The 24748-nt window shown below is 45.5% G+C and overlaps 4 protein-coding genes across 10 annotated transcripts in view; 2 read left to right on the top strand and 2 right to left on the bottom strand.

The window, feature by feature from the left end:
* LOC147998836 (uncharacterized) overlaps positions 1 to 24748 on the top strand; it is a 924038-nt gene that overhangs the window by 815996 nt on the left and 83294 nt on the right. The gene's annotated exons all lie outside the window — the stretch shown is intronic.
* Positions 1 to 24748, bottom strand: part of LOC147998838 (disks large homolog 5-like) — a 260765-nt gene that overhangs the window by 220613 nt on the left and 15404 nt on the right. The gene's annotated exons all lie outside the window — the stretch shown is intronic.
* Positions 7766 to 11725, top strand: LOC147998839 (disks large homolog 5-like). The gene is made up of 6 exons (XM_087596703.1): positions 7766 to 7922; positions 8953 to 9112; positions 9578 to 9721; positions 10355 to 10521; positions 11233 to 11338; positions 11457 to 11725. The coding sequence occupies exons 1-5, from the start codon at positions 7796 to 7798 to the stop codon at positions 11295 to 11297; spliced, it is 663 nt and encodes a 220-aa protein (XP_087452829.1). The 5' UTR covers positions 7766 to 7795; the 3' UTR covers positions 11298 to 11338; positions 11457 to 11725.
* The window catches only part of LOC134483468 (disks large homolog 5-like), a 76459-nt gene continuing 71694 nt past the window's right edge, over positions 19984 to 24748 (bottom strand). For 4 of the 5 annotated variants that reach the window (XM_087595557.1, XM_087595558.1, XM_087595560.1 and 1 more), the window contains 5 exons: positions 24550 to 24611; positions 23330 to 23489; positions 21987 to 22130; positions 21192 to 21354; positions 19984 to 20477 (listed from right to left, as the gene is read on the bottom strand). In XM_087595557.1, the coding sequence (XP_087451683.1) occupies positions 20448 to 20477; positions 21192 to 21354; positions 21987 to 22130; positions 23330 to 23340 (348 nt within the window). In that variant the 5' untranslated portion in view covers positions 23341 to 23489; positions 24550 to 24611 and the 3' untranslated portion in view covers positions 19984 to 20447. The remainder of the gene's footprint in view (positions 20478 to 21191; positions 21355 to 21986; positions 22131 to 23329; positions 23490 to 24549; positions 24612 to 24748) is intronic. The other variant, XM_087595555.1, reaches the window with a different exon arrangement.

Below are 24748 nucleotides of genomic sequence, written 5' to 3'. Positions count from 1 at the left end.
CGTCCGGTCACATTCCTTTCTGTGTTTCCCGATGCTCAGTGGCCATGCCACTCCAGCATGCTTTGAAATGAACCAGTCCGCAACCACCACCACCACCACCACCACCACCACCACCACCACCACCACCACCACCAGCACCACCACCAATTTGGTTTTTTAAATAAAGTTTTATTGACATCGCCATACTCAGCATTTACATCTTGTTCAGTGCTGCTTCTGGCTGCAGCTGCAGGGCTTAGGAGCCACAGAGCCCTTTAGGCTCCCAGAGCTGAGAGCATTGACCTTTGCCTTTTTTGTGAAAGAGGTGACTGACCCCTGTGCTCGAGGTGGCCTTTCCGTGCCCTTTAACCCATAGCATAGGTCTCTGTGCCATCCTCTCCCTTTGCTATGGTGTGCACTTCCTGGTACATTTCTGTTAGCTCTTGACATTTCCAGAGCATTGGGTCTTGCAAATTGAATTTGCATGGCACCAGGAATAGACCTGATAGCAGGGTGTGGGACACTCCCTATGGGGAACCCTGCCCAGGGGCATAATCTTACTTTTCCAGTCAACTCCCTGAACAGTGAGCCTTTGTGGGACAAGGTACTTCACGACATGACTTGACCTCTCTGCAGTGCACCCAATCCCTGCTTGGCTCAGATGTCCCCCAGAGAGGTTGTGTGTGTGTCCCCAGTAGAGGCAGCACTCTGTGTCGTGGCATTGACATGGCATCCAGGAAACTCAAAACCCGAGGGACATGTCGGGCAGTTGGAAGCAGATGTCTGCGTCCATGGAGAGAAGGATGGGCTAGACACTCCTACAGGGGGTGAGCTGAGAAGCACTCCCTTGGCTTTTTCACAGCCCTGTAGGCTGCATGCCATGCTGAGTACCCATGCTGTGCTGAAGCCCCAGGCTTTGAGTCTCCCACAGCTGCTGTGTCCTGGGTCCAGGGTAGGATTAAGCAGACTTCAGCACTAGAAAGGTGAAAACCCTGGTTGCAGTGTGGGGATGGCACAGTCATAACACTCCTGCACATGAGGCCCCTGACTTAGAGCCGTATAGCAGCTGTGACAAGCCAGCTCTGGTGACACTCATCTGCAATGCCAGGCCATGAGGGGGTAGAGGAAGTAGGATCAGTTGTTTAATTATCCTTGGCTACATGGCAAGTTCGAGGCCAGCCTGGGCAACTTTGTCTATGAAAATAAGACAAAACTAGGTCTTGACTCTGAGCATCACTGCCTGTACCTGGCATGGTTGCCCCACCCCAGGTAAGAAACCCCTCTGTCCAGAGGCCATAACTGCAGGAGACCCCTGGCCAAGTGTCTATACAGCGCCCTGTTTGACTGGTCTGTGCTGAGGACCAAACACGCTCTCCTCAACAGGAAGGACATGGGAGAGGCTGTTTCTGTGAGGTCCCGGGCCCTGAGACGGCCAAGAATAAACCCTGTCCTTGGGAAAGCCATGGAGACTAGGAACCCAGGGGATCTCTGCAAACACCAGGGCTGGCAGGGGACTCTCATCCTCTACAGCAGCTGCTCTCAATCTGTGGGTTCTACATCAGAGCTCCTGCACACCAGACATTTACATTACAGTTCCTCACAGTAACAAAGTTACACTCATGAAGTAGCTCTCCAATAAGTTTATGGTTGGGATCACAACATGAGGAACTGAAATAAAGAGACACAGGATTAGGAACGGTAAGAACCGCCATTCTATAGGAACCCAGGCATCTGCACTCGGTGTCTGGAAGTGTGATAGGCTAGGCTTCACCCTCAGCGATGCCAGCATGTGGGCACCAAGCCCAGGTTCCACCCCAATGCTTCCTGGATATGTGCAGGCCTGGTTCCATCAAGAAGTAATAAAGGAACCCTTGGCAAAGAACACTGGGTACCAAACAGGTCAGGAAAACACACCCCCTCTGCTGCAACTCCTCTCAGGAGGGCTAGTCTTTCCAGGAGGCCCCGGCTATAACCAAACCTTATCTCCCAGTGCTTGCCCATTGGTGTCTTGGCCATATTCAGATTTGAGGACTTTGAACAGAATAGCTTCCAGCAGATTTGCATCAATGAATCCAACAAGCAGTTGCAGTCCTACTTCATCCAGCACATCTTCAAGCTGGAGCAGGTGAGAGTGGACACCTATTCCCCAGCCCAGCCCAGCCATCACCCTGAATGTCAGCTGTGTCCCTCAGTATCAGCAGGATGGGGCCTGGGCACCGTAGGTTCCCCAGGACCTAAAGCTATGTCCTTGAACTCAGTGCCATGCTCAGCCCTTCCAGCCTCTTTCAACCCTTCTGGAAGCTCAACTGCTCCTGCAGCAAGGCATCAGTGTGCACATTCTGTCACGTCATTTGTGTGTGTCTACAGGAGGTCAGAGCCTGTCCCCTCTGGTCCTTTCTTTTGCTGTATTTGCCTTTCTGAGGAGGCAGCACCCACAGGTATGGGAGGCAACCACATGCATATTCTGCAGCCATGTCTGATTCCTCTGAGGCTCAGTCCCACTTACACACCTACCCTCCAACCTCCCCCCTCCATGTCACCCCTGGGGCTCTGTAAACCTTCCTGCTTTCTGTCTTTATATAACTGGTGACACTGCAGCCCTCAGTGGTGTCATACAGTGTTAGTTTGTCTTTGCACTGCCTGGAGGTCTGACTTAGGAGAATGGCTACCATTCTCATTCCTGTTCAAGGATCAGAATCTGAATCCTATGTAAGGCTGAATAATATTCCAGCACATGGCTGGGCCATGTTGAATTCACACAGTCACCTATGGATTTTATGTTTTGGCTTGTAAACACACACATATAAGACTCAAGTGACACCCAAGTGGAGAATTGCTGGAGTCCTCCATGGCTTTCTGAACTGTCTGAGAGACCATCCTGTCCACAGTGTATAGGGCACCATCTACTCATAGCTCACACAGCATGAGAAGATTAGTGAGGGTTAACCTGGCTTCTCTGTCTCCTACTTTCTGCCACACTAGCCCTAGCATCTTTCTGTATTGCAGTGAATGTTTAGAACCCAGGAGGATGGCAGCTTCCTTGCTCAAATATAGCAAGTTCCTCCTTGCCTGCTTTGAGACTGAGTCTCATGCAGCCCAGGCTGGCTTTGATCTCACCATTAGTTACGATGGCCATGAACTCCTGGTTCTCATGCCTCAGACGTCTCTGAGCGCTGGGTGACAGGTATGCACCACTCTTAAGTCCTGCCACTGGGACAAGAGTGAGCAGAGCCAGCTCTGAAGCACACACTTTGCTGGTGTCAGGGATGACTGACTTATGATCCTGTCTTCCTTGCCCATGGCCCTTCTCCTTGGTGCATGCCATCCTTCCTCCCTGTGACTCATGGGGGACACCAAGCCTGAGGATGTCAGGAAGAAGTTTACTTACTTCACTGGGTTGGAGGCTGTTAGGTTCCTGCGTCAGTAGGTGCGATTCAAGCTAGAAGGTTTGTGGCATGAGAAACTGGAACAGAACTGGAATGGCAGGAACAATCGTCGCCTGGCTCTGAGAAGACCAGGTGGGCAGAAACTCATCGTTGGGCAGGTAGTGAGCTCAAGACCAGGCTGGGCATTGCTCAGTGCACGTGAACAGGTGTGCTTACATGGACATGTGTTTCCCCCACATGGTCACCACTTATCCAGGCACGGTGAATACTCCAAGGAGCTTTTTATGTTTTAACATTGTGTGTGTTTGTGTGTCCATACATACATATACACACATACATTCGTACATAAACACGAATACACGTACCAGAAAACACATGCATATACATGACTATACACATTCATGCTCATGCACAGATATATACACACCTACATGCATACACACATACATACACACACATACACACATACACACATACATGCATACACACATACACATATACATACACACATACACACACATACAATACATATACACATATACAAATACACCTATACACACATATAGACAGACATATACACACATATACATATACACGTATACACATACATGCATACACACATTCATATCCACACGTACATACAGACATATACATATATACTCACATACATGTAAGCACATGAGTGGAAGCCAGAGGACAGCTTGTCCCTTGGTTCTCTCCTTTTTACCACGTGGGTCCTGGGGATTGAGTCAAGCTCATCAGACTTGACAGCAAGCCCCTTTAACTGTAGAGCCCTCTCATTGGCTGCCAGTTGCCTCTTTCCACAAATTCTATCCATGGTGGAATGTTTACAGTTGTTATTCTCATGATTCCTTCAGCAATAGCGCAGACATCATTTACACTGCATTAGGAGTTATAATTCATGTAGATGTCAGGAGAGCTGGAGGCGTGCATGAAGAAGAGAGCCCACTTTCAATGTCATTATGTGGTATTGCCTTAGGCCCTTTTATACACTCCCCTGGCTTTGTCTGAGTATATGTTTGAGGTCTCTCTATGACTGTGCAAAGAAGTAAGAGATAGGGCTGGGCCACAAAATAGGAAAGTACTTGTTCATCCAAAAACAAAAACAAAAAACAAACAAACAAACAAACAAAAATAGCTCTAGGGTTAAATATTGGTGCTAGTACTGAACTACACAGCCAGAAGGTTTTTTTCTAAGTAAATAACACAATATTTGGGATGACAATATGATCAAATATCCTACAACATAAGTTTGCAATGTTACCTACATTTTATAAATCAAGTCTGACCACCGTTTTGGTTGTTTCCAATCCTGTCTGAGTGCATCATCACGGGAATCCCAAGGAAAATCAGAAATGGGTTCTTGAAGCTGTTGCACAGGGCCAGTATAGACCTAAATACCACAGAGGAAACCTTGATTCTTATCACAAGGGATCATTCACCATCCCTCTTGTCACATAACTTATGACAAGAGGTCACCTTTCCTAAACTTAGCCTTTTTCCCGAGTGCTGCAGAAGGGAAGACCTGGTGTCAAGGGGTCTGGATTCAAACCACAGGACACTGAATTCATTTAAATAGGTGTAGTTTATTAATGCACACACCAATACAGTTCAACCAGAGCAACAGCTCACAACTGTGTACTGGACATTGCTAGGCCCCGCTCATTGCAAAATCCACATGGGCTGGTGCACAAGTGTTGGAAATGCTTCGGTCTATGGGCCCTGACTCAGGCCATTTTACACATAATTGTTCCTATTTTCCTTGAATCTATTGGGTCCTATGTGAAGAATACACTTGGGGAACTTGTTAAGATTAACAAACCTCATAACATACAGAACATAACAGGGTATGTGACCAGCACCACACAGTTCAACGTCAGAGTTTTTTGTTCTTTGTTAGTGTTTTTCTTGGCATCCATGATGTGGAGGCGTATTACAGAGCAATAGGAAAGAGCTGGCTGCTGTGTAACAAATTCACTGCTATTAAGGTAGGTATGGGGGCAAGACCTCAGCAATAGCCCTTAAGATCGGAAGGAGATGATGTGTTTAATAACTGAAAGGAGCTGCCTCAGCTGTGTTTCTCTGCCTGCTCAGTGCCCATTCAACATCACTCTGTCCCTGAAGAGGAACTCAAGGTCTGCCCCCAGCTGCCTGTGAGCCAGGAAGAGGCACAGAAAGGCAAGGCCACAGCACTGGTTTCCAATCCCTCAGTAATGCTGGATTTCCAATAATGTACTTGTATACACAAATACAGTGTGGTAAGTTGCAATAGATACTAATCATTTCTCACATAGGGCAGCAGTTGATTGCCTACAACTAATTCTATTAAAAAAAAAGAAACCTGGCTCTTGTAGAAATATATAAAGAAATATCTAGGATGGTGGGGGATGAATTCTGCCCTGGACTGAACTCGTGGAAGTGGGGTTGGGAGAAAGATGCTGGTTAAATAGCCCACCAGGTTCACATTGTGTCAACTTGATTTAATCTAAGGACAAAGAAGTGGAGTATCTCTGATGGCTTTCTTCTAGTCCCTTTAAAGCATCACTGGGGTTTGAACTCAGAACTTCACACTTCTTGATGGGGCAACTACACTCAAGGAAGCTTAAGACTGTCATAGGCACAGTATTATGCTATATATACAGAGTAGATAATACTAAGATGTTCAGATGGTGATGTCCATTTGTATGCACTCTTAATGTGGACCTAAAAAAAAGAGAGATCAAGGTCCTTAAAATAGAAATATCAGTTCCAGTTGTTTTCTACCATTCCAAACAGAACGACTGGTAGGGAGAGAATGGTAAATAATCGAGAATTCGTAGATGATGCTTTGAATGAAGTGTGGATTTCTGTGCTGGTTTAAAACAGGGTCTCAAGTATCACATGTTGCCCTCTACCTGGCTGGCCAGGATCACCTTGAGCTCAGATAAACCTCCTTTCAGTTTGAAATAATTAGGCTTAAAAGAGTGGCCTCCAAGGACTGTGCACACAGCATTAGCCTTTCACAGTTGAGGTGTGTAACCCACAACTATAGTTTTAGCCATGTTTTTCCATGTCTACCAGCTATTTCAGATTGTTGCTGTTCTATGCCTGACAATCAAGGATGCAGAAAAATAACCTGATACAGAGTAAGGACATGGTGATCACATCTTTGCCTCTTCCGTACATACTGGATGAGGTTTGTTAAAATTCCAATATTGCAAAAAGCTTTATATAGGGCCCATCACATTAAGGGTCACTATGCACTGTTCTATCTAAAATGGCCTAATCAGAACTGACTCCCATATAACACTTCCTGCAATCCTCATATGAGAAGCTTGAGCTTTTAGTTTTGACTTTGTCTTTTCTCGTTCTTTCTTATTTTTTGCTATATAAGTTGAGACAAAGGTAGTTAAGGCCATGAATTTGCCCCCAAAATTTGAACTACGGATGTGATCAATCAGTGTTAGTGGGTGCATTCTATAAAGTATTCATTTTTTACTATTATAAATGTGTTTTACTATGATAAATGTGTTACTACTTTTGTGTTTGGTGTGGTGGCCATTTCCCAGTGTACAGGTGCTGGGACCTTGCTCTATCCACTTAATGATGTTTATAGCCTCATTTTAGACATTTCTGTGTACCCTCTATATCTCTTGTTTATTTTATTTTTCTGATAGAAGCTCATGGTACATCTTACTCAGGCCTGTGATCAGTGCTCCTTTAGCGACATTGGTGCAGAGAGCAGAACCCCACAAGCAGCATGAGGTTCCCTTCACTGGTGTCTCCAATATTGCATTTTCCTCTGCCAACTGGTCTCCACACTTTTCCTAGCACCTTAAAGACTTCAACTCTTTCTCCTAAGGAATTTTCTGGCAATTGTCGATTGCTAAGCACATGACTTCATGAGTGTTCCCCTAATACACACGCATGTTGTAACCTACCATGCAGACTATTTCTTGATGTGATATAAAGCACCTGTACAGAATGAGACAGGAGAACTTTTGACTGCATATTCAAGCTGGTGTGAAATCTCAGGAAGGTTTAATGGCTAACATTGGTGAATGTGGACAATTTGAGTTAGGATGAGACATTTTGGGGCAAGATATGGAAGGAAACATTCATTTAGATGCATAGTAATTACTAAGGTTTTTATAATCAAGCCTTGAGGAAAATTTGGCTTTGGAAGCAGGAGATGCTCAGTGGCTCTGCCCCAGGAAAGTCTCCTGGAAAGGGCACCTCTGCTTATGCTCAGTACAGGGAGAACATTAGCAGGGAGGCAAAGTCTGCTCCCCATGACATCAGCTGTCCCTTCTTGGACATTCTATTGTCTCCTAGAGAGTTCTGGAATCCTCTGTGATGTCACCAGTGTTGTAGTGACGACCAGTGCCCTAGTTTCTCTCAGTCTGAGTCTGGCGGTTACAAGCTAAGACATGTTTTCCTGTCTTCGCAAGCGTTTTGGGAGGGGGAACGTCGATTCTGGAGAGACTAGAGTGAAGGAGTCTGGCCTTTCGTCTCAAAGTAATGATGGACAAAGACAGCACTTCTGGGGAATGTGGAGTAAGTTCTGGGTAGTGTATTTTGAGCTTCCTGCCAGGGTGGCTGCAGGCTTACGCTGACCTTTCTAGCAATGGGCCACAACAACTGGAGCATCTGAAAAGGAATTGAATTTCCATGAATATCACAATTCCTGAAAGTCAGGATTTCAGAACTTTAGTTTCCCCATCCCCACTGGGAGGATATGGTAAGGCCAATGCTATTATACTGTGGACTTCTGGTCTTTACTTTTCAGTTCATTTGTTATGTTACATTGATATAATAACCTCATCAGTAGTCATGGAGGGTCCACCTTTTCTGAGTTTAGACAGGGCAGCAATGTATTTCACTATCATTGCTTCTTTAAATACAGTGGGTATCTGACAGTAGTAACAGGGAGAGATTGTGCTCCAGGCAATAACCTTATGTTCTTAGACCTTCTCTGATTTCTTCTAACTGGCAGGGTCATCGTTAGCTTTATATATTAGAGTGTGTGTTACAAACATGTTTCTAAAATACCAAAACTATTTGGATCGTGTAGACCAAGATTCAGCCTGTAACCTATTCGCACTTCTGGGGCATTTGGTATTTCACATAGGGACACTGATAAGTCTGTTGAACATATCCTCCCCGGAAATGCGTTTTAAATCCAAAGTTGTTGGCTTAGAGTATCAGGGTAGGGCATCTGAGTGTCTCCAATCACTCAAGTTTTCTGGATGGTGAATTTATCATCTGAGTTCTGAAGCCACAGGAGTGAGGGTCCTGAAACCAAGCTGTACCCTGTTCAGCTGATGATAATCCTGGAGAAGCCATCTCCGTGGTACATGTAAGCACGTGATGTCCGGCATAGGGAACACCTGGCTGCTTATGTCTCTTGGTATCTATAGAGTAGTGGGAGAACTGAGATCCACTGAGGAGGCCTCTTAAGCATAGACCAATCGCCTAGCAGTGACACTGGGTTCCTGGCTTATTCTCCTGTTTAGGCCTCACTGAGGTCTATGAACACTCTATGCATTCTCCCCATGCAGGTTCACTTGTGTTCTTCTACCTACAGACGCTGGGAGAGAAACATCATCCCCTGGCACTGAACTAAGCGAGAATCAGGCCAAGAAGGAAAAGGAGAGGCTGATTAAAGAGCTGCAGCTCATTACCGAGGAGAGAAATGACCTGAGAGATCGCCTGAGGTTTCTGACAGAGAGATCCATGAAGAACAGGTATGAATCGCTCCAAATGCTCTTGTTTCATTCCTGGGTCTGCAAGGTCACCTTCTTATCCTATTAAGGTTTTGGGTTCTAGAAAGCTGTGCCTCCCTAACCACCCTGTGCTAAACCTCACCTCCCATATAGTGGAGATTCAGAACCTGACCCTTCCTGAGGAGTGAGATTGAAAATGGACTCATCTGCTTCCATTTATTTAAAAGCAGAACTTGTGGTCTGAATGAAGAATTCAGGGATAAAGTCAGGGAGAGTGAGTTCCCAGTGTGCATTTGCAAAGCCCTTGACAGCTGGTGGCTTTGCAAGATTGTAATTGCAGTGAGTTTATGGTGAGTCTCTGTACTTGCTAGGCAGGTGACTGAGTGCTGGAAGATCCAGGCAGCAGCCTGGGGTAATTTAGGACCCACCCTGAGTTCATATATTCCTAAATGCGGATGTTCATTGTATTCTATCATTTGGGGCCAGGTCACACTTCAGGCCAAATCCATATTATGAAGACCTGGAGAGAATGGAGGAGGCGGTCATGTCAATTCTGCACAACTTAGAGATGGAGAACACTGAGGTCCATGAGAACAACCATAGGCTGAAGAAGGAGATTACCTTCTCTAGGTAAGTCCTGGTCAGAAAGGCTATCACTTGTGGAATGGCCATTTCTGACTTTCTTTGTTCTGGATTGGACGGTCTTCAGCTCTGGTTCTATCTCTTGTGCTATTTACCCATCAGTGTTCCAGGGTCATTAGGACTCAGTTTTCAGTTCCATAAAAGACTGTTCCTCATCCCAGGATTGTCGAGGCATCTTCAAAAGGCTCTAGAGAGAACAGCACTGATTGAATTCAGCAGAAGTTTATTAGGCTGACCTGGACCTATGGTGTCACACCAGGTTTTACAACACTCAGTGCGTGGACCACATGGTTAGCATGACCTTCTCTTGGTTCTACTGACCTCTTTTGAGGGTGTTGGCCCAGTACTAATTCATGTTGCCCCCATGCATTGGGCTTTCATGGATAGTTGTGGATCCATGTTCTTTCTCAGAGGTGTGGACACTAATTGGTGTCAGGCCAAGCAAACAATTTATTCTTCCCCGAATTAACTCTTTATGTTCTGTGCAGCAGCCTTATATGTATCAAGATGCATTTTATTAAGTCTTCATGGGTATCTGGGACCTGGTAGAGTTAGTGGGACTTGGGAGTAGGAATGGGAGAAAGGGCCAGCATGATCTTACTATGCAGACTGTATTTCCAGAAACCTGCTCAGCCAGCTCCTGATGGAGAACACATGTAGGAAGAAGTTGGTCCCACTGAAGCAGGAGAGCAAGGAGGTACATCTTGATTGTGCACTGAACCAGAAATATTTGGTTGACTTTAACAAGAAAGATAAAGACCATCAACGGCCAGAACCAGCATTATCAGGTAGGGACCTGTTAGCTTAACAATATCTGATAAAATTTGCCAATTTGATACATCTTTGCTTCTCTTACCACCTTTCTAATTTACACTCACAACCAGCCAACCACCTCATGTAATGGAATTGTTCATTGCTCTGCCTATGCACAAGTATTCTGGGAAGTTAACCACTTTTCAGAAACTGAATTATTGTGCAAGCATATTTTGCTGCTCGTTTTGAAGCTGCAGTCTAGAAATGGTGACAGATGAATAACATATCATATTATTGCATATCCATGTGATACATTGGATCCTATGTAGAGTTTTGAACAAGTTCTTGGTTCTTTGACAAATGACACACTGTGGTCATGTGATCTCTTGTGTAGGAAGCACCTTTGGGATAAGAACCAAGTGCAAATGTCAAATTAGTACTTGTCATTGGCTTTATCCTTGGTGACATATGGACATCTCCTTTCTTCCTGCAACCTGATGAGGTCTCTTGCCATTGCCCTGTTCTTGTTTTGCACTGGTATAAGTCTGGGTCCCATATTGTCAGCCCACATTACTGTGAGGCTCTCTGGAGATTTTGCCCTGCCCACAGAGTTAGCAACAATGATATCACTTAAAATGTCCATGTCGACTGTCCAATAGAACTGAGGTGGTAGAAGGCAGCATTCTGACAGCTGGCTTGCATTTCCCCACCAAATCAGTGTCTGAAAAACTGCCTTCCTCTCCCAGGTCTCAGAAAGTGCAAGAGAGCTGGAATTGGACACACAGCAATAAGAGAGCTTCCTGAAGAATAAGTTGCTTTCTCAGGAGTCCCTGATGACCAACATCCTGAATGGTAACAACATTTTTTGGATGAGTATTCATCCTCTGAGTTAATTTGTCATTTCTTAGAGACGCTAAATTTATATACAACTAAGCCAGCCTGACTGATTGAAGTCTTACTTTCTTCTCAGAAAACAGCACTTGAGAGACAACTTGGGGGACCGCCTTTCATTATGTGGGCTAGAGGAGAAACAGCAATACATCTGTGCTTCTAAATGTTCCTTAAGAATATGCTTTTAGAAATATTTTTGTCATGATTTTAATTGAAGTTTTCTTTTTGTTGTTTCATATTTATATGTTCTTGTTACTATTTTTACTTTCAAATATTTTTAAATATTTTTATTCATTTTAATCCTGTTTTGTTGTAAAAATGTATTTGTTATGAATAAAAATTGAATTCTATCTCTTGACTCTTAAGACCATCATTCTTACTCAAGGGTTCTCTCCCCTCCTGTGGACTTAGAACTGACAGCTACACATGGATCTCTGCATGTTCCATGGATCCTGGGCTAATAAGTGAATTCAAAGTCACCAAGGGGTACTCAGTGTGACAGTGTCTTTTGTGTGGAGAATGTGGCTGTTCCTCGGACACACACTTTATGATGTAATCACTGACACGCTTTACCCAATTGTTAGGGTCCATGTGGTTCTTCTGAGAGAGCAGCAGGTGCTCTACCCTGCGAGTCATCACCACATCTCCTGTAGGTGGCTTTTGTTATTCCACATGAGGTGCTGTATTAGGTGGACAGGATCACCTATGATTAAATAGAGAGATCTCAGGAGATGTGTGTTCACAGGGAACTTACTGAGCTGTGCGTGCTCAACGTGTTAGGTTGCCAGGCATCCCTACAGGGCTCTGGTGTCCCCACTGCTCATTGTGGGTCAGGATCGTCCTCCAGCATCACTTAGTGTCCATATTAGAGCAGATCATTCACCTGTTATCAATGATGACCATATGTATTCTGCACATCTGATAAAATACAGAATAGAAACTAGCTTCTTGTAGGCCAGCTTGGCATAATCAGTTTTTTGATTGTTAGCAAGAAAATTATTGTAATCTAAGTAGTTTAGGAAGGAACCTCAAGAGCATCCATAGTGAATGTAGCCTGCAGCTGTGAACACAGGTTTCTGTTGGAGAGCAGGCCTGTGCAAGCCCAACCGAGGTGGGACAGTTCAAGCTACCCTTTTTCCATGGCCAATCTGGGATCATATTGAGAATGTATTTTTTCCAGGTGACTGATTTCCAATTTGTGGAATTCATCTAACTTGCTGAGAGTGCAGGTGACTCAGAGAGTTAAAGTACAGAAGGACCAATCCAGTATGTCCACAAAAGCTTGCTGTCACCCCAGGGCTTTTAGAAGCTCAGCAGCTAGAGAAGCAATGTAGTATTTGGTTATTCTCATGCTTAGGTCTAGTCATTCACTATAAGCTGACCATGACACAAAAAGTGTCATCTGTGTCAAAACTAGTTGTAACTAGATTTACACCACACTATCACATCACTACCGTATTTGAGGTTCTCAGTTACTATCTAAGAACCTGGAAGAGGCCTGGGTCTTGCTACACAAACTCATAATTTATGTCTTCATGACACTGTGTGCTTTGTTCTGTTGATGCTACCATTGGCATACAATACCTTGGATACTTTGTGCTGACATCTGTGACATGAGACAATAGTTCATGTCATCCTATCCTGAATAAAATGTCCTTAGAGTACAGTGTAGTGGGAGGGGCCTTCTTTTCCTGTGAGATAGCAAAACATTTCCAGTCTTCAGTCAAGTCTGACAGCCATTGTCCAGTACCTGTCTTGAGTTGTCCACATTTTCAGCTGAGAGTCTTCATCCAGGCTGCTCTATAATTCTGTAGAAGATTAATAGGGTTCCAGCCCTAGGATTTAATTCAGTGTGACTGCACTTGCCGAACATGCTCAAAGCCCTGAGATCCACCCTAGCCCTCCGTGCTTTAGAGAAAGAAAATAAAGAACCACATTGCAGTTGAAGTTTCTCATCCAACAAAAGGAGAGCCTGCATAGGGCCTTTAAGTAACTCTAAACCCCAGCTTCTGCCCACAACTCCCTCCATCAATTCCATGATTGGTGTGTTTTCACTACTACTCACTTTCTTCTGTGTGCAAAGAATGTGCACCATGTCAGTAAGTGTGTGTGTATGTGTGTGTTTGTGTGTGTGTGTGTGTGTGTGTGTGTGTGTGTGTAGTCCCTAGTGAAAACTGTCGAGATACATGCAGACTCATGCTACTACTGTCCCATGGCACCTTGCAGGGAACCCTGAAATGGTGGCTACTTTAATACAGTCTAAACCGGGTGTGCATGGTTTCTGTAAGGTCACCACTACAGAGAGCAGGAAAAGCTTCAGTAGTCACATGGATGTGATCAATCAGTGTTAGTCATGCCCTTCCAGCATGGTAGACTGCAGGTTGTCTGTCCCCAGCACTTTGCTCTCTTGTGCCCAAACAATGCCAAGGTCAGGGCCGTTGAGCCGTGAGGCAGAGGCTCACCACCCTCAGTCCTGCCTACGACCCCTAAGACTGTCTCTTTCGGGTGTGTGCGTGCTGGACACTCATGGATCCTGAGATCTCCGCAGCTGAGGTGAAACAGTACCGGAGCCATTGCAATGTGGGCACACATTTGGTTGTGGAGCTGGGCCACTCTTTGACTTTTATTGAGTGGAGAGACAACTGTTGGCTGAGCCTTTGGTGAACCGGATGGCCCCTGGCCACGTCAGCAGTCAGCAGTATCAAAGCTGAGCAACCAGTGTTTTATGTTTCATTTTGTCATCGCTGGTCAGTGTTCTGATGCCACAGCACATGGCTGGTCTCAATCTCCCCATGTGGCCACAATCCCTAATTGATATTGCCTCCACTTCCCAAGTGCCACTGGGATTTCTGTAGAACCCCTAAGGCAGCAGCAAGCAGGAGCTCCTGACTATTCCCTCCCTGCTCTCTGGATCTGCAAGTCGTTCTGTGTACATATGGCTATTCCCTCATATACTCTTGATGCCATGATACCTTAATAAACACTTGAATCATGCCCTGATGGCCAGTTTTCAACTGCTACCTGACACCATCTATAATCGCCTGGGAAATGAGGGACAGTCTGGATCAGACTGTCTTTTGAGCATGACTATGCTTGACTGTCTTCGTTGCTGTGGGAGATGCCAGGCAACCTCTTTTCTGATCCTAGAGTCCCTATACCCAGCCACTTGTCCCCTCTACAGCCAGACCCTACTTCTGCTCCTAGGCACTGTCTTGGACTTCCTTCCCTCAGGTGGCTTCTCTCCTTTGGTTGCTACAGAAACCTGTTATGAGGAAAGGAACAGGGAGTTAAGAGTTCAAAGCCATCTTCCCACTGATGTTCTTTCTCAGAGGTCAGTGGGACACTTAAAGAGTTTTGTGTATACATTTTATTAAGCAAGGGACAATCATGCATCAGACACAGGAAACTAACAGCACATCTACTGGACCTCCTTCAACTCCTGGGCATCTCTTATGGCCTGTGCTTCTGTGTGCTGAAACCTGGGGACCAACTTCCTGTGGGGTTTTCCAGGGTGACTATGCACATTACTACACTGGCGTAAATCCTCAAAACTCACAAACATCAACAGGACTGCCACAGGAACGGTTCTACATCAACAGATACCACAGATCAGCAAGCAGAAGCATGGGAGGGTGGTGCTGTGGCTCACACACTTCTCTTTCCTCACTAGGGCAGGTGACCCGCTGAAGAAAACAAGGGGGCAGCAGGATAGAACAGGAAAACTACAACCCAGTCCTTGCATTAAACACCCAAGCACATTTAGACTAGAAGAGAGAAGTTTGCCAAGAATGAGGGCCACTTTGGACATCCATCATCAATAGCCCTGGCTGTCTAGGCCAGCATCAGATCCAGCAGTCTCCAGGCAGCTTTCCGCCAGGCCCTCAAGGGTGCTAAGAGCATTAACCATGAAAAATAGAACAAGATCTCTGCCTCTTGCCTGACTGACAGCCAAGCATGTGTATGCCCTGGCTATGCTCATGCTGGGACCCCTTCTAGATATTAAGATATAGAGACCTGATAGTTGATTAGGACCCTGTTCGAAAAGGAAGACACCGGATATTTCCCTCTGGCATCCATATGTGCATGCATGGTTGTACAAGCTGGTAGAATCAATCTCTCTCTCTCTCTCTCTCTCTCTCTCTCTCTCTCTCTCTCTCTCTCTCTCAAAGTTTTGAAGCACAGCAGAAGAATCTCTGGGACTCTAAGCCTGAGCAACCTCATCTGTGAGCCACAGCCTCTGTGTGAGAGCTCCTTTGTGTGAGAGGGGTAGGGTGACTGAGGAAGTTTGCTGGTGTCCATCCCTGGCCTGCATGTGCATGCATACAGAGACATGGACACATGCACATGCTGAGTACCCCTCATCCAATCCTGAAATCTGAAAACATTGAATTTCAAATCCAGGCATTCTCCTAACCTACACCTTCCCTCAGGAATTGGAGATGAGGCCTTGCAAGAATCCTCAACCAGTGAGACTGGCCCAGACCTTCTGAGATCCATTCTGCCCCAGGAGAACACAGCAGGTGGTATCAGGACAACACAGAAACTCAAGACTCCAGCCTGATGCAGGGACCGCCTGCTGGGTTAGAAGACTCAGCATCAGGTTCCTGAAGGAAAACATCACCTCTGAACACACAGGGTGGCTGTGGCTATGCCTTCAAGGCATCTTCAGCAGCAGCTTAAATGGACTAGAATTGACTATGGGAACCTGCCTGCAGGGTGATGTGAGAATCCTTTTGCTCAGGCTTGATCGCTAGATGTTGCCACAGAAAACCTTGAACTCTTCTTGGAGTACAGTCCAGGCAGAGGCTGAACACAAAACATTCTGATTATGAACTGAGTTTAACAGATAATCCGGATCCTGAAGGCCACAGGCCCAAAGGTCTGCACTGTAGGGGTGAGGCATCACTGCAGGGATGACCACACAGTGCAGGGGTGAGGAGTCACTGCAGGGATGACCACACACTGCAGGGGTGAGGAGTCACTGCAGGGATGACCACACAGTGCAGGGGTGAGGTGTCACTGCGGGGATGACCACACACTGCAGGGGTGAGGTGTCACTGCAGGGATGACCACACAGTGCAGGGGTGAGGTATCACTGCAGGGATGACCACACACTGCAGGGGTGAGATGTCACTGTGGGGATGACCACACACTGCAGGGGTGAGATGTCACTGCAGGGATGACCACACACTGCAGGGGTGAGGTGTCACTGCGAGGATGACCACACAGTGCAGGGGTGAGGTGTCACTGCAGGGATGACCACACACTGCAGGGGTGAGGTGTCACTGCGGGGATGACCACACACTGCAGTGGTGAGGTGTCACTGCAGGGATGACCACACACTGCAAGGGTGAGGTGTCACTGCGGGGATGACCACACACTGCAGGGGTGAGGTGTCACTGCGGGGATGACCACACAATGCAGGGGTGAGGTGTCACTGCGGGGATGACCAGCAGTATCCCAGCCTTGGCCTGGGAATAGCCATTGACACCCACACTTTCTGGGGCAACACTGTCTCCTGAGGATAGAGTCAGGCCAGGAGCAGCAACTGATGTTCAAGAAGGACAAACTTTCTTCACCTCCTGCCCATGCTGGCCCTAGGATCTGGGCTTTTTTGGTGACATGAGTGCTGAGCCGCCCAGGTAGATGGGTTTTCAGGGGTCAGGTGGTGATTGTCACCAAAGATATCCATAAGGATAAGTCATACTGTACTAATTCCCATATTAGATCCCTTCTCACAGGTCACAGAGGCCATAGTGGGTCCTAAATGTGGAGTCAGGTTCCTGTGCACTTTTGAGGAGACTGGTCAGACATTTAGGCTTCGTGATATTTTGTTGGCATTATTTTGGGGGGGATTTTATTTTTACTGTTGGGGCCAAACCTGGGGCTGCCATGTGGAGGGAAAAGCTTTGCCAAAGCTGTAGATCATCCCTAATAATAAACTCCTGAATTCTCCCAATCCTGGAACTATCTAGGTCCCTCACATGATGCAACCTTTGGGGCATTCCTCACATAGAATCATGGGGTGGACTGCATCCCAAAGAGAGACAGTGGGAAAAATTCCCCAGTGTCTCCCTGTGGCTGTGACGATGGGAGTGCTGACCAGTGGAATGCAGGCCCCATGTGAAAGCCTTTTGGTTTCTACTTGAGTGGAATCTTCACCATGCCTTTTTTTTTTTTCTAGAAACACAGGTTGCCCTGGAACTTACAGTCTTCCATCACCCTGACTCAGTTTCCCATGACTGGGATCATAGGCTTAAATTACTATGCCCATTTTTCTTTTTTGTATTTATAAATCTGCTAAAAAGCCAGAAGGATCCAGAATGTAAAATGGTGCGGTCCAAGGCATTTCCAACAGGGGATTCTTGACCTAGGAGTATCCAGACCAGTGTTTATTGTGTGGCTACTTCATTCCCATAACAGCTTATATTTGACAAAGAATTCCAAGTTGTGATATCACTGGGCAGCAGGTGATATCCCATACAGCAGGACTGACTCAGGTTGTAATTAAGGCTGGAGAAAATTACTAGGACCCTGGTAATCCTACCACCCTGGGGCCTTTAGATAGCCTTAATCTGATCTTCCCCCCTGTGCTATTAATCAATTGCTCTTGAAGGTAGATTTGAATTTACAGTCACTGTGAGGCAGGAGAATTAGGACCCTACAGTCACTCTGGGCTCCATAGGAAGAGCCTGTTTCAATAGTAAAAGAGGTCACCTGTGAGTTCTTACTGTCTTCCCTGAGGCCTTACTGCTGGAGTTAGACTAGCTGTCTCACCAATTGAAGTAGAGGGCAGAATGCTGGTGCCTTCTATAGTGAGGACTAGTGACAGATGGTCTATGGAAATTCTAGAAAGGTCTACAAGTATTTATGTCCTGTGCATGGGAACTGCTGGCTTCCCTGTGTCCTTTGCCTTTATTTTGCAGTCCATGGGGCACCTGGAAATGTCCCCAAACCAGGCTGTACACAGGGCCTGTCCCGTGACTCTCACTTGCACTCAGAGCCTGCCTGATAGTCATAGGTCTGACAGAGCCCTGACACCTGCAGAGACCACTATAAGGGACCCTGCAATCCCCACACTGCCCATCAGTGTCTATAATGTCCCTATACGACACTGAGACGGTCTAAGCTCCTTCCAATCTTTATGCTGCATCAGAATCTGACCATTGCTACTTTTGCTCCTCTCATACCCACACTAGAAGCCCTGTACCCACACTAGTCCCAGCTGGCCTGTTGCCTACTGACATCTCATGGACTCTGCCCCAATATTCCCTCTTTGCCTGGGTCCCTTCAACTGTGTCCAGTTCTGGCTGCTTCCCTGCCTCCCCTCTTCCATTTTCCAAATGGCCACATTGACACATGGGTTTCTGGGTCTCCCACTCCTCGGATGCTGGGAACAGGTTCCTTCTTTGCTGTTTGAATGGTTGTCCTAACACTGGAGGACCTTGCTTCAAGTAGTGGCAGTCAAACCTGGTGCTGATCGTGTCAGATCTGTCCAGGCTGTCTGTGTGACTGTGGAATACGCCTCTGTTTTGGCTGAGTGTTATTTACCTCCCTCATGGCCATGTGATAACCAGACCATGAGCATGTTCATTGTTTGGAAAGAAGGGTGTGGAGGACATATGCTCCTCATCCTAGCATTAGTGGAAAAAAGACATAGGTAGATGATGCATTCTAGACCATCCTGGGCTATAGAAACTCTGCCTCGAAGAATGCAGGTGGAGCAGGGCTGGGGTTCAGTTGGTTGCCTAGCAGCCTACCACATTGAGCAGGCACTGCTCAACCACCTGTACATACACATCTCCTGAGATCTCTCTCCTAAATGGGAGGTGATCGTGTCCACCTAGTACAGCACATGCCCTGGAAGGACAAAAGCTACCTACAGGAGCTGTGGTGATGACTCCCAGGTTAGAGCATCTGCTGCTCTCTCAGAAGAGCCACATGGTCCCTAACAATCATCTACAATGGGGAATGCTATTCCCTCTTTTGGATCATGAGGGAAATGCACTCAGGAGTGGCCCAGACATACATTTGAAAAAAAAAAAAAAGATCCATTGAGTTAAATGATAAAAATAAATATAATCAGCAACAATAAAAAACACAGCATATGAATGATCAAGTGAAACAGCACCTATAAAAACCTATTTCCCAAAATGTCGTTGATGGTCATTATCTTTGTGGTTTAATACTAATGCTGTATTGTAAGAAAAACTGAGGCACATGGTTCTCCATTAGGATTATTCTATATTCCTTTGTGAAAGTTGTCATTTTTTTCTGCAGCTCTACAGGCATGAGTGTGTGTTACTCAATATCTGGTGCACACAGTCAATAAGGAATGTGTGTTGTAGACTGATATAGACTAGGATGAGCAGAACACATGACAGCATGGATACAGTATGTCAGTGATTACATCATAAAGTGTGTGTCCATAAAAAATTCACATTATCCACACAAAAGACACTATCACCCTGTGTACACCTTGGTGGCTTTGAATTCCCTATTTACCCATGCTGCCTGGACCATGCAAAGATCCATATCTAGCTGTCAGTTCTAAGTCTACAGGAGGGGAAAGGACCCTTGAATAAGATGGTCTTAAGAGTCAAGAGTTACAAATCAATTTTTATTCATAAGGAATACAATTTACAAAAAACAGGCATAAAATGAACAACTAAAATGGTATAAAAAATGAAAAACAGTAACAAGAATATATAAGTATGAAATAACAAAAAGAAAACTTCAATGAAAATCATAACCAAAAACATTTCTTAACAGCATTTTCTTAATGAACATTTAGAAACACAGTTGTAGTGCTGTTTCTCCTCTAGGACAAGACGTCAAGGCAGTCCCCTCAGATGTCTCTCAAATGGTGTTGTCCGTATGAGAAAGGAGAAGGACCTCAACCAGACAGTCTGGCATACGGATACATAAATTTAGGGTCTCTATACATTGAGGAAATTATCTGAGAAGAAGAATATTCCCCCAAAAAGTCTTTGACTGTGAGGATTGTCGTCACAGGGAACTCCTGAGGAAGAAACTCACTCTTCAGGGGGCTGTCTTCCTGGGATCCGTCCTATGCCATGTCTCCTGCAGTTCCTGAGACCTGGGAGGAGAAGGCAGCTATTAAGACACTGATTTGGTGGGGACATGCATACCAGCTGTCAAGTTGCTGCCTTCTGTCCCCTCAGCTGCATTGGACAGACAGCACTGATCTTTTCACTGAAATCATTGCTGATATCTCTGCAGGCTGGGAACATCACCAGCAACCCTCACAGTACTGTGGGAGAACAAGCTGCTCCTCAGACTCTACCAGTGCAAACCAAGAATGGGGAAATGGGGAGAGACCTAATTGGGGTGCAGGAAGAAAGGAGAAGGCCACATGATACCCAGATCAAAGCCAATGACCAGGACTCATTTGCAATTTGCACTTGGTTCTTATCCCTACAAGGTGCTTCCAACCATAACATGACCCCTGTATGACCTTTGTCACACGACCAAGAACTCGTTCAAAACTCTTCATAGCATCCAATCTGTGATAGGGAGATGCAGTCATATGATATGTTATTCCTCTGTCACCATTTCTGGACTGCAGTTTCAAAAAGGGCAGAGAAGTATAATTGCCAATAACTCAGTTTCTGAAGAGTGGTTAACATCCCAGAATACTTGTGCATACACAGAGCAATGAATAACTCTATCACATGAGGTGGGTGACTGATTGGGTGTGGGGAGATTAGAAAGATGATAGGGGAAGCAAAGATGTATCCAATAGGCAAATGGTATCAGACATTGTTAATCTGACTCAGCTGCTTGTTCCTACCACATTTTGCTGGGTCTGGAGGTTGCTGGCCTTCTCCTGTTCATCTTCATCATTCGGGTTCAACTCAAACAAATATCGCTGTAACTCCTTGCTCTCCTGCTTCAATGTGACCAACTTCTTCTTCATACATGCCTGGTCCATCAGGAGCCGGCTGTGCAGGTTGCTGGAAACACACTCTGCATAGTAAGATCCTGAAGCCTCTTCCTCCCATTCCAACTGCCAAATCCCACAAAGTCCACCAGGACCCAGATACCCATAAAGACTTCATAGAATACATCTCCATACATGTAAGGCTGCTGCACAAACAGCAAATGGCCAATCCAGGGAAGAATAAATTGTTTCTGTGACCCAAGCACCAATAAGAGTCCATGTCTGTCCAAAAGAACAAGGGATCTACAACTACCCATGAGAGCCCAATGCATCGGGACAGCATCAATTAGTAGGCAGCAAATAACCACAAGAGGACAGTATGACCAAGGGAGGTCATGCAAACCATGTGGTCCACACATTGAGCTTTGTTAAACCTGGTAAGACCCCAGAGCCGCAGGTTGGCCTAATAACACTCTGATGCCTGAATCAGTGTAGTTCTATCCAGAGCCTTGTAAAGATGCATAGACACTGTGGTTAGAAGTCACAGTGTCTTAAAGAACTGAAACTGAGTCCAAAAGACCCACAGCACAGTGATATTTAAACAGCAGAAGACATGGACCCAGAGCTGCAGGCTCTCCAGTCCAGAACAAAGAGAGGCAGCAATGGATATTCCACAAGTGATGGGCCCTTCTGACCAGTACTTACCGATAGAAGTTAATCTCCTTCTTCAGCTCCTGAAATTTCTCACGATGTTCAATGTTCTTTGTGTCTAAGTTGTGCAGTAATGACATGACCTCTTTCTCCTTTATCTTCAAGTTTTCATAAAATGGATTTGGCCTGAAGTAGGGGCTGGCCCCAGGAAGATAGAACCCAATGAACATCGAGGTTTAGGATTATATGAACTCAGGCTGTGTCCTGTACTACCCCAGTCCTGGAAGGACACTTTCTGAATTCTACATATTTGAATTCTTCAGCTTCAGAAACTTGGAATTGTGTGCCCAGGACAACAGAAGCTAACTCCCAGATAAAGGGTTCCCTGGCTCACTTTTTTCAATCAGGAGGGCTGGATCTGCATTCAAACCTGTTATGCTGTCAAGAGCCTAGGCCACAGAGCTTACCAAACCATACACACACACACACACACACACACACACACACACACACACACACACACATCCAGAAACCTCTGATTTCATTTTTCCTGTTTTGACAAGTGGAATGCTACAAGCCGAATAACTAATATTCTAGAGGCAGACAGTACACATAATTCTGGAGATGAGACCAGATATTGCCACAAACTTATAATCTGCTCAAGGCATACAAATGTATAGACAAATGTGACCACACAGGCAAAGAACTGTACTGTTGAAAGTGGGGCTTCCAAAATAAAGTACTTACACCTCCATGAAACTATTATACAGGTATATCCTGAGGTCAAAAAACAGACCCCTAAATTCCAAGGGTGGAGGGACACAGAAACATATAAAAGTTGTGCATATGCATGCAGACCTGTGCACACACAGACACACAAACTGGGACACACCCACAAGAAAAGAAAATTAAACAGACTCAGAGAATGAGAAAGAGAGACAAATATGGAAAGAGCACAATGAGAATCATTAGAAATGTATGCACCATTACTGTCTCAGTGTTTAAGGCACACAGACAAGAAGGAACAGGCCAGAGCCTCAGGCCTTCTAGTTAAGCATGGAGATGAACAATGTGGGACCTGTTACCTAAGGGTGCTGCCATGAGATGATAGCGTTCAGTCACATTCCTAGCAAGTACAAACACTGTCCACAAACTCACAGCACCTAGAACCTTGCAAAGCTGCCACTTGTCAAGGGCTTTCCAATTGTACACTGGGAACTCATGCTCCAGTGACTTTATCCCTGAATTCTTCACTCAGATCACAAGTTCAGATTTTCAACAGGCAGAATCAGAGAGTCCATGTCCAAACTCACTCCTCAGTAAGGGTCAGGTTCTGAATCTCCTCTCTATGGGAGATGAGGTTTAGAACAAGGTCCTTTGTTTGGAGCAATGCATACCTCTTGTTCATGGATCCACCTGTCACATAAAGGAGGCGATCTGTCAGCTCATTTCTCTCCTTGGTAGTTAGCTCCAGTTCTCTATTCAGCCTCTCCTCTTCCTCGTTGTCCTGCACCTTGTTTAGGATATTTTCAGGGGATGACGTCTGTCTGCAGGCCTCTGTAGGTAGAAGAACACAAGTGAACCCGCATGAGGTGAATGCATAGAGCATACACAGACCACAGTGAGGTCTAAACAGGAGAACATGCTTGGAAGCCAGTGTCACTGCAAGAAGTTTGGTCTGTGTAAGAAGCATCCTAAGTGGATCACAGTTCCCCCACTACTATATAGAGACCAAGAGATGTAAGCAGCCAGGTGTTCCCTATGCCCGCCCACACAGGCTTACAAGTACCAGAGAGATGCCTTCTCCAGGATTATTATCAGGTACGCAGGCTACAACCTGGTTTCAGGACCCTCACCCCTCTGGTTTCAGAAGTCAGATCATCAATTCAGCATCCACAATGACTTGATTGATCAGGGAAACTCAGATATCCTACACTGTTACTCTATTCCAATAACTTTGCATTAAAAAGTCATGTAGGGGGAGGACATGGTCAACAGACTTATTAATTCCCCCTACTGAAATGACAAATGCCCCAGAAGTGCCAATAGGTTACAGGCTCTTTCTCTACCTGCTCCATATAGTTTGGCTACTGTAGAAAAATATCTGCCACACAGAACCTCTAATATATGAAGGTAAGATTGGCCCCGTCAGCCAGAGGTAGTCAGAGGAGTTCTAAGAATATAAGGTCATGGCCAGGAGCACAGTTCTCTCCCTCTTACTACTGTCAGATAGTCACTGAATTGAAAGAAGCAATGAAAGTGAAGTACATTGATGCCCTGTTTAATTCAGAAAAGTTATACCCTCCATGACTCCTGGTGGTGTTATAATATCAATTTAACATACCGAATGCACTGTAAAAGTAAAGACTAGAAGTTCACCCAATAATAGCATAGGCATTGCCATATCCTCCATGTGGTTATGGAGAAACTAATGATGTGAAAACCTTGACTTTCAGGAATTGTGATAATCATGGAATTCAATATCTGTGGAGATGTTCCAGTGGTTGTGGCCCATTGCTATAAAGGCCAGCTGAAGGCCCCCACACTCACCCCTGAGAGGAAGATCAACATACACTGCCCAGAACTTACTCCACATTCCCCATGTGTCCATCATTACCTTTAGGTTTCGTTTGCTTCACTCTAGACTCTTCTCTATCAACATCAACTCTCCCAAAGCACCTACAAAGACGGGAAAACATGTCTGTGGATATATCCTTTGGACACTAAGAGAAAAAGTAGGGAATTGGTTGTCACAACGATACTGGTGACATCACAGGGATTCCAAGGTCTCTCTAGGAGACAATAGAATGTCCACG

The sequence above is a fragment of the Rattus norvegicus genome, chromosome 19, assembly GCF_021556685.1.
Source record: "Rattus norvegicus strain SHRSP/BbbUtx chromosome 19, alternate assembly SHRSP_T2T, whole genome shotgun sequence".
Lineage (NCBI taxonomy): Eukaryota > Metazoa > Chordata > Mammalia > Rodentia > Muridae > Rattus > Rattus norvegicus.
This window is presented reverse-complemented; position numbering and strand designations above follow the sequence as displayed.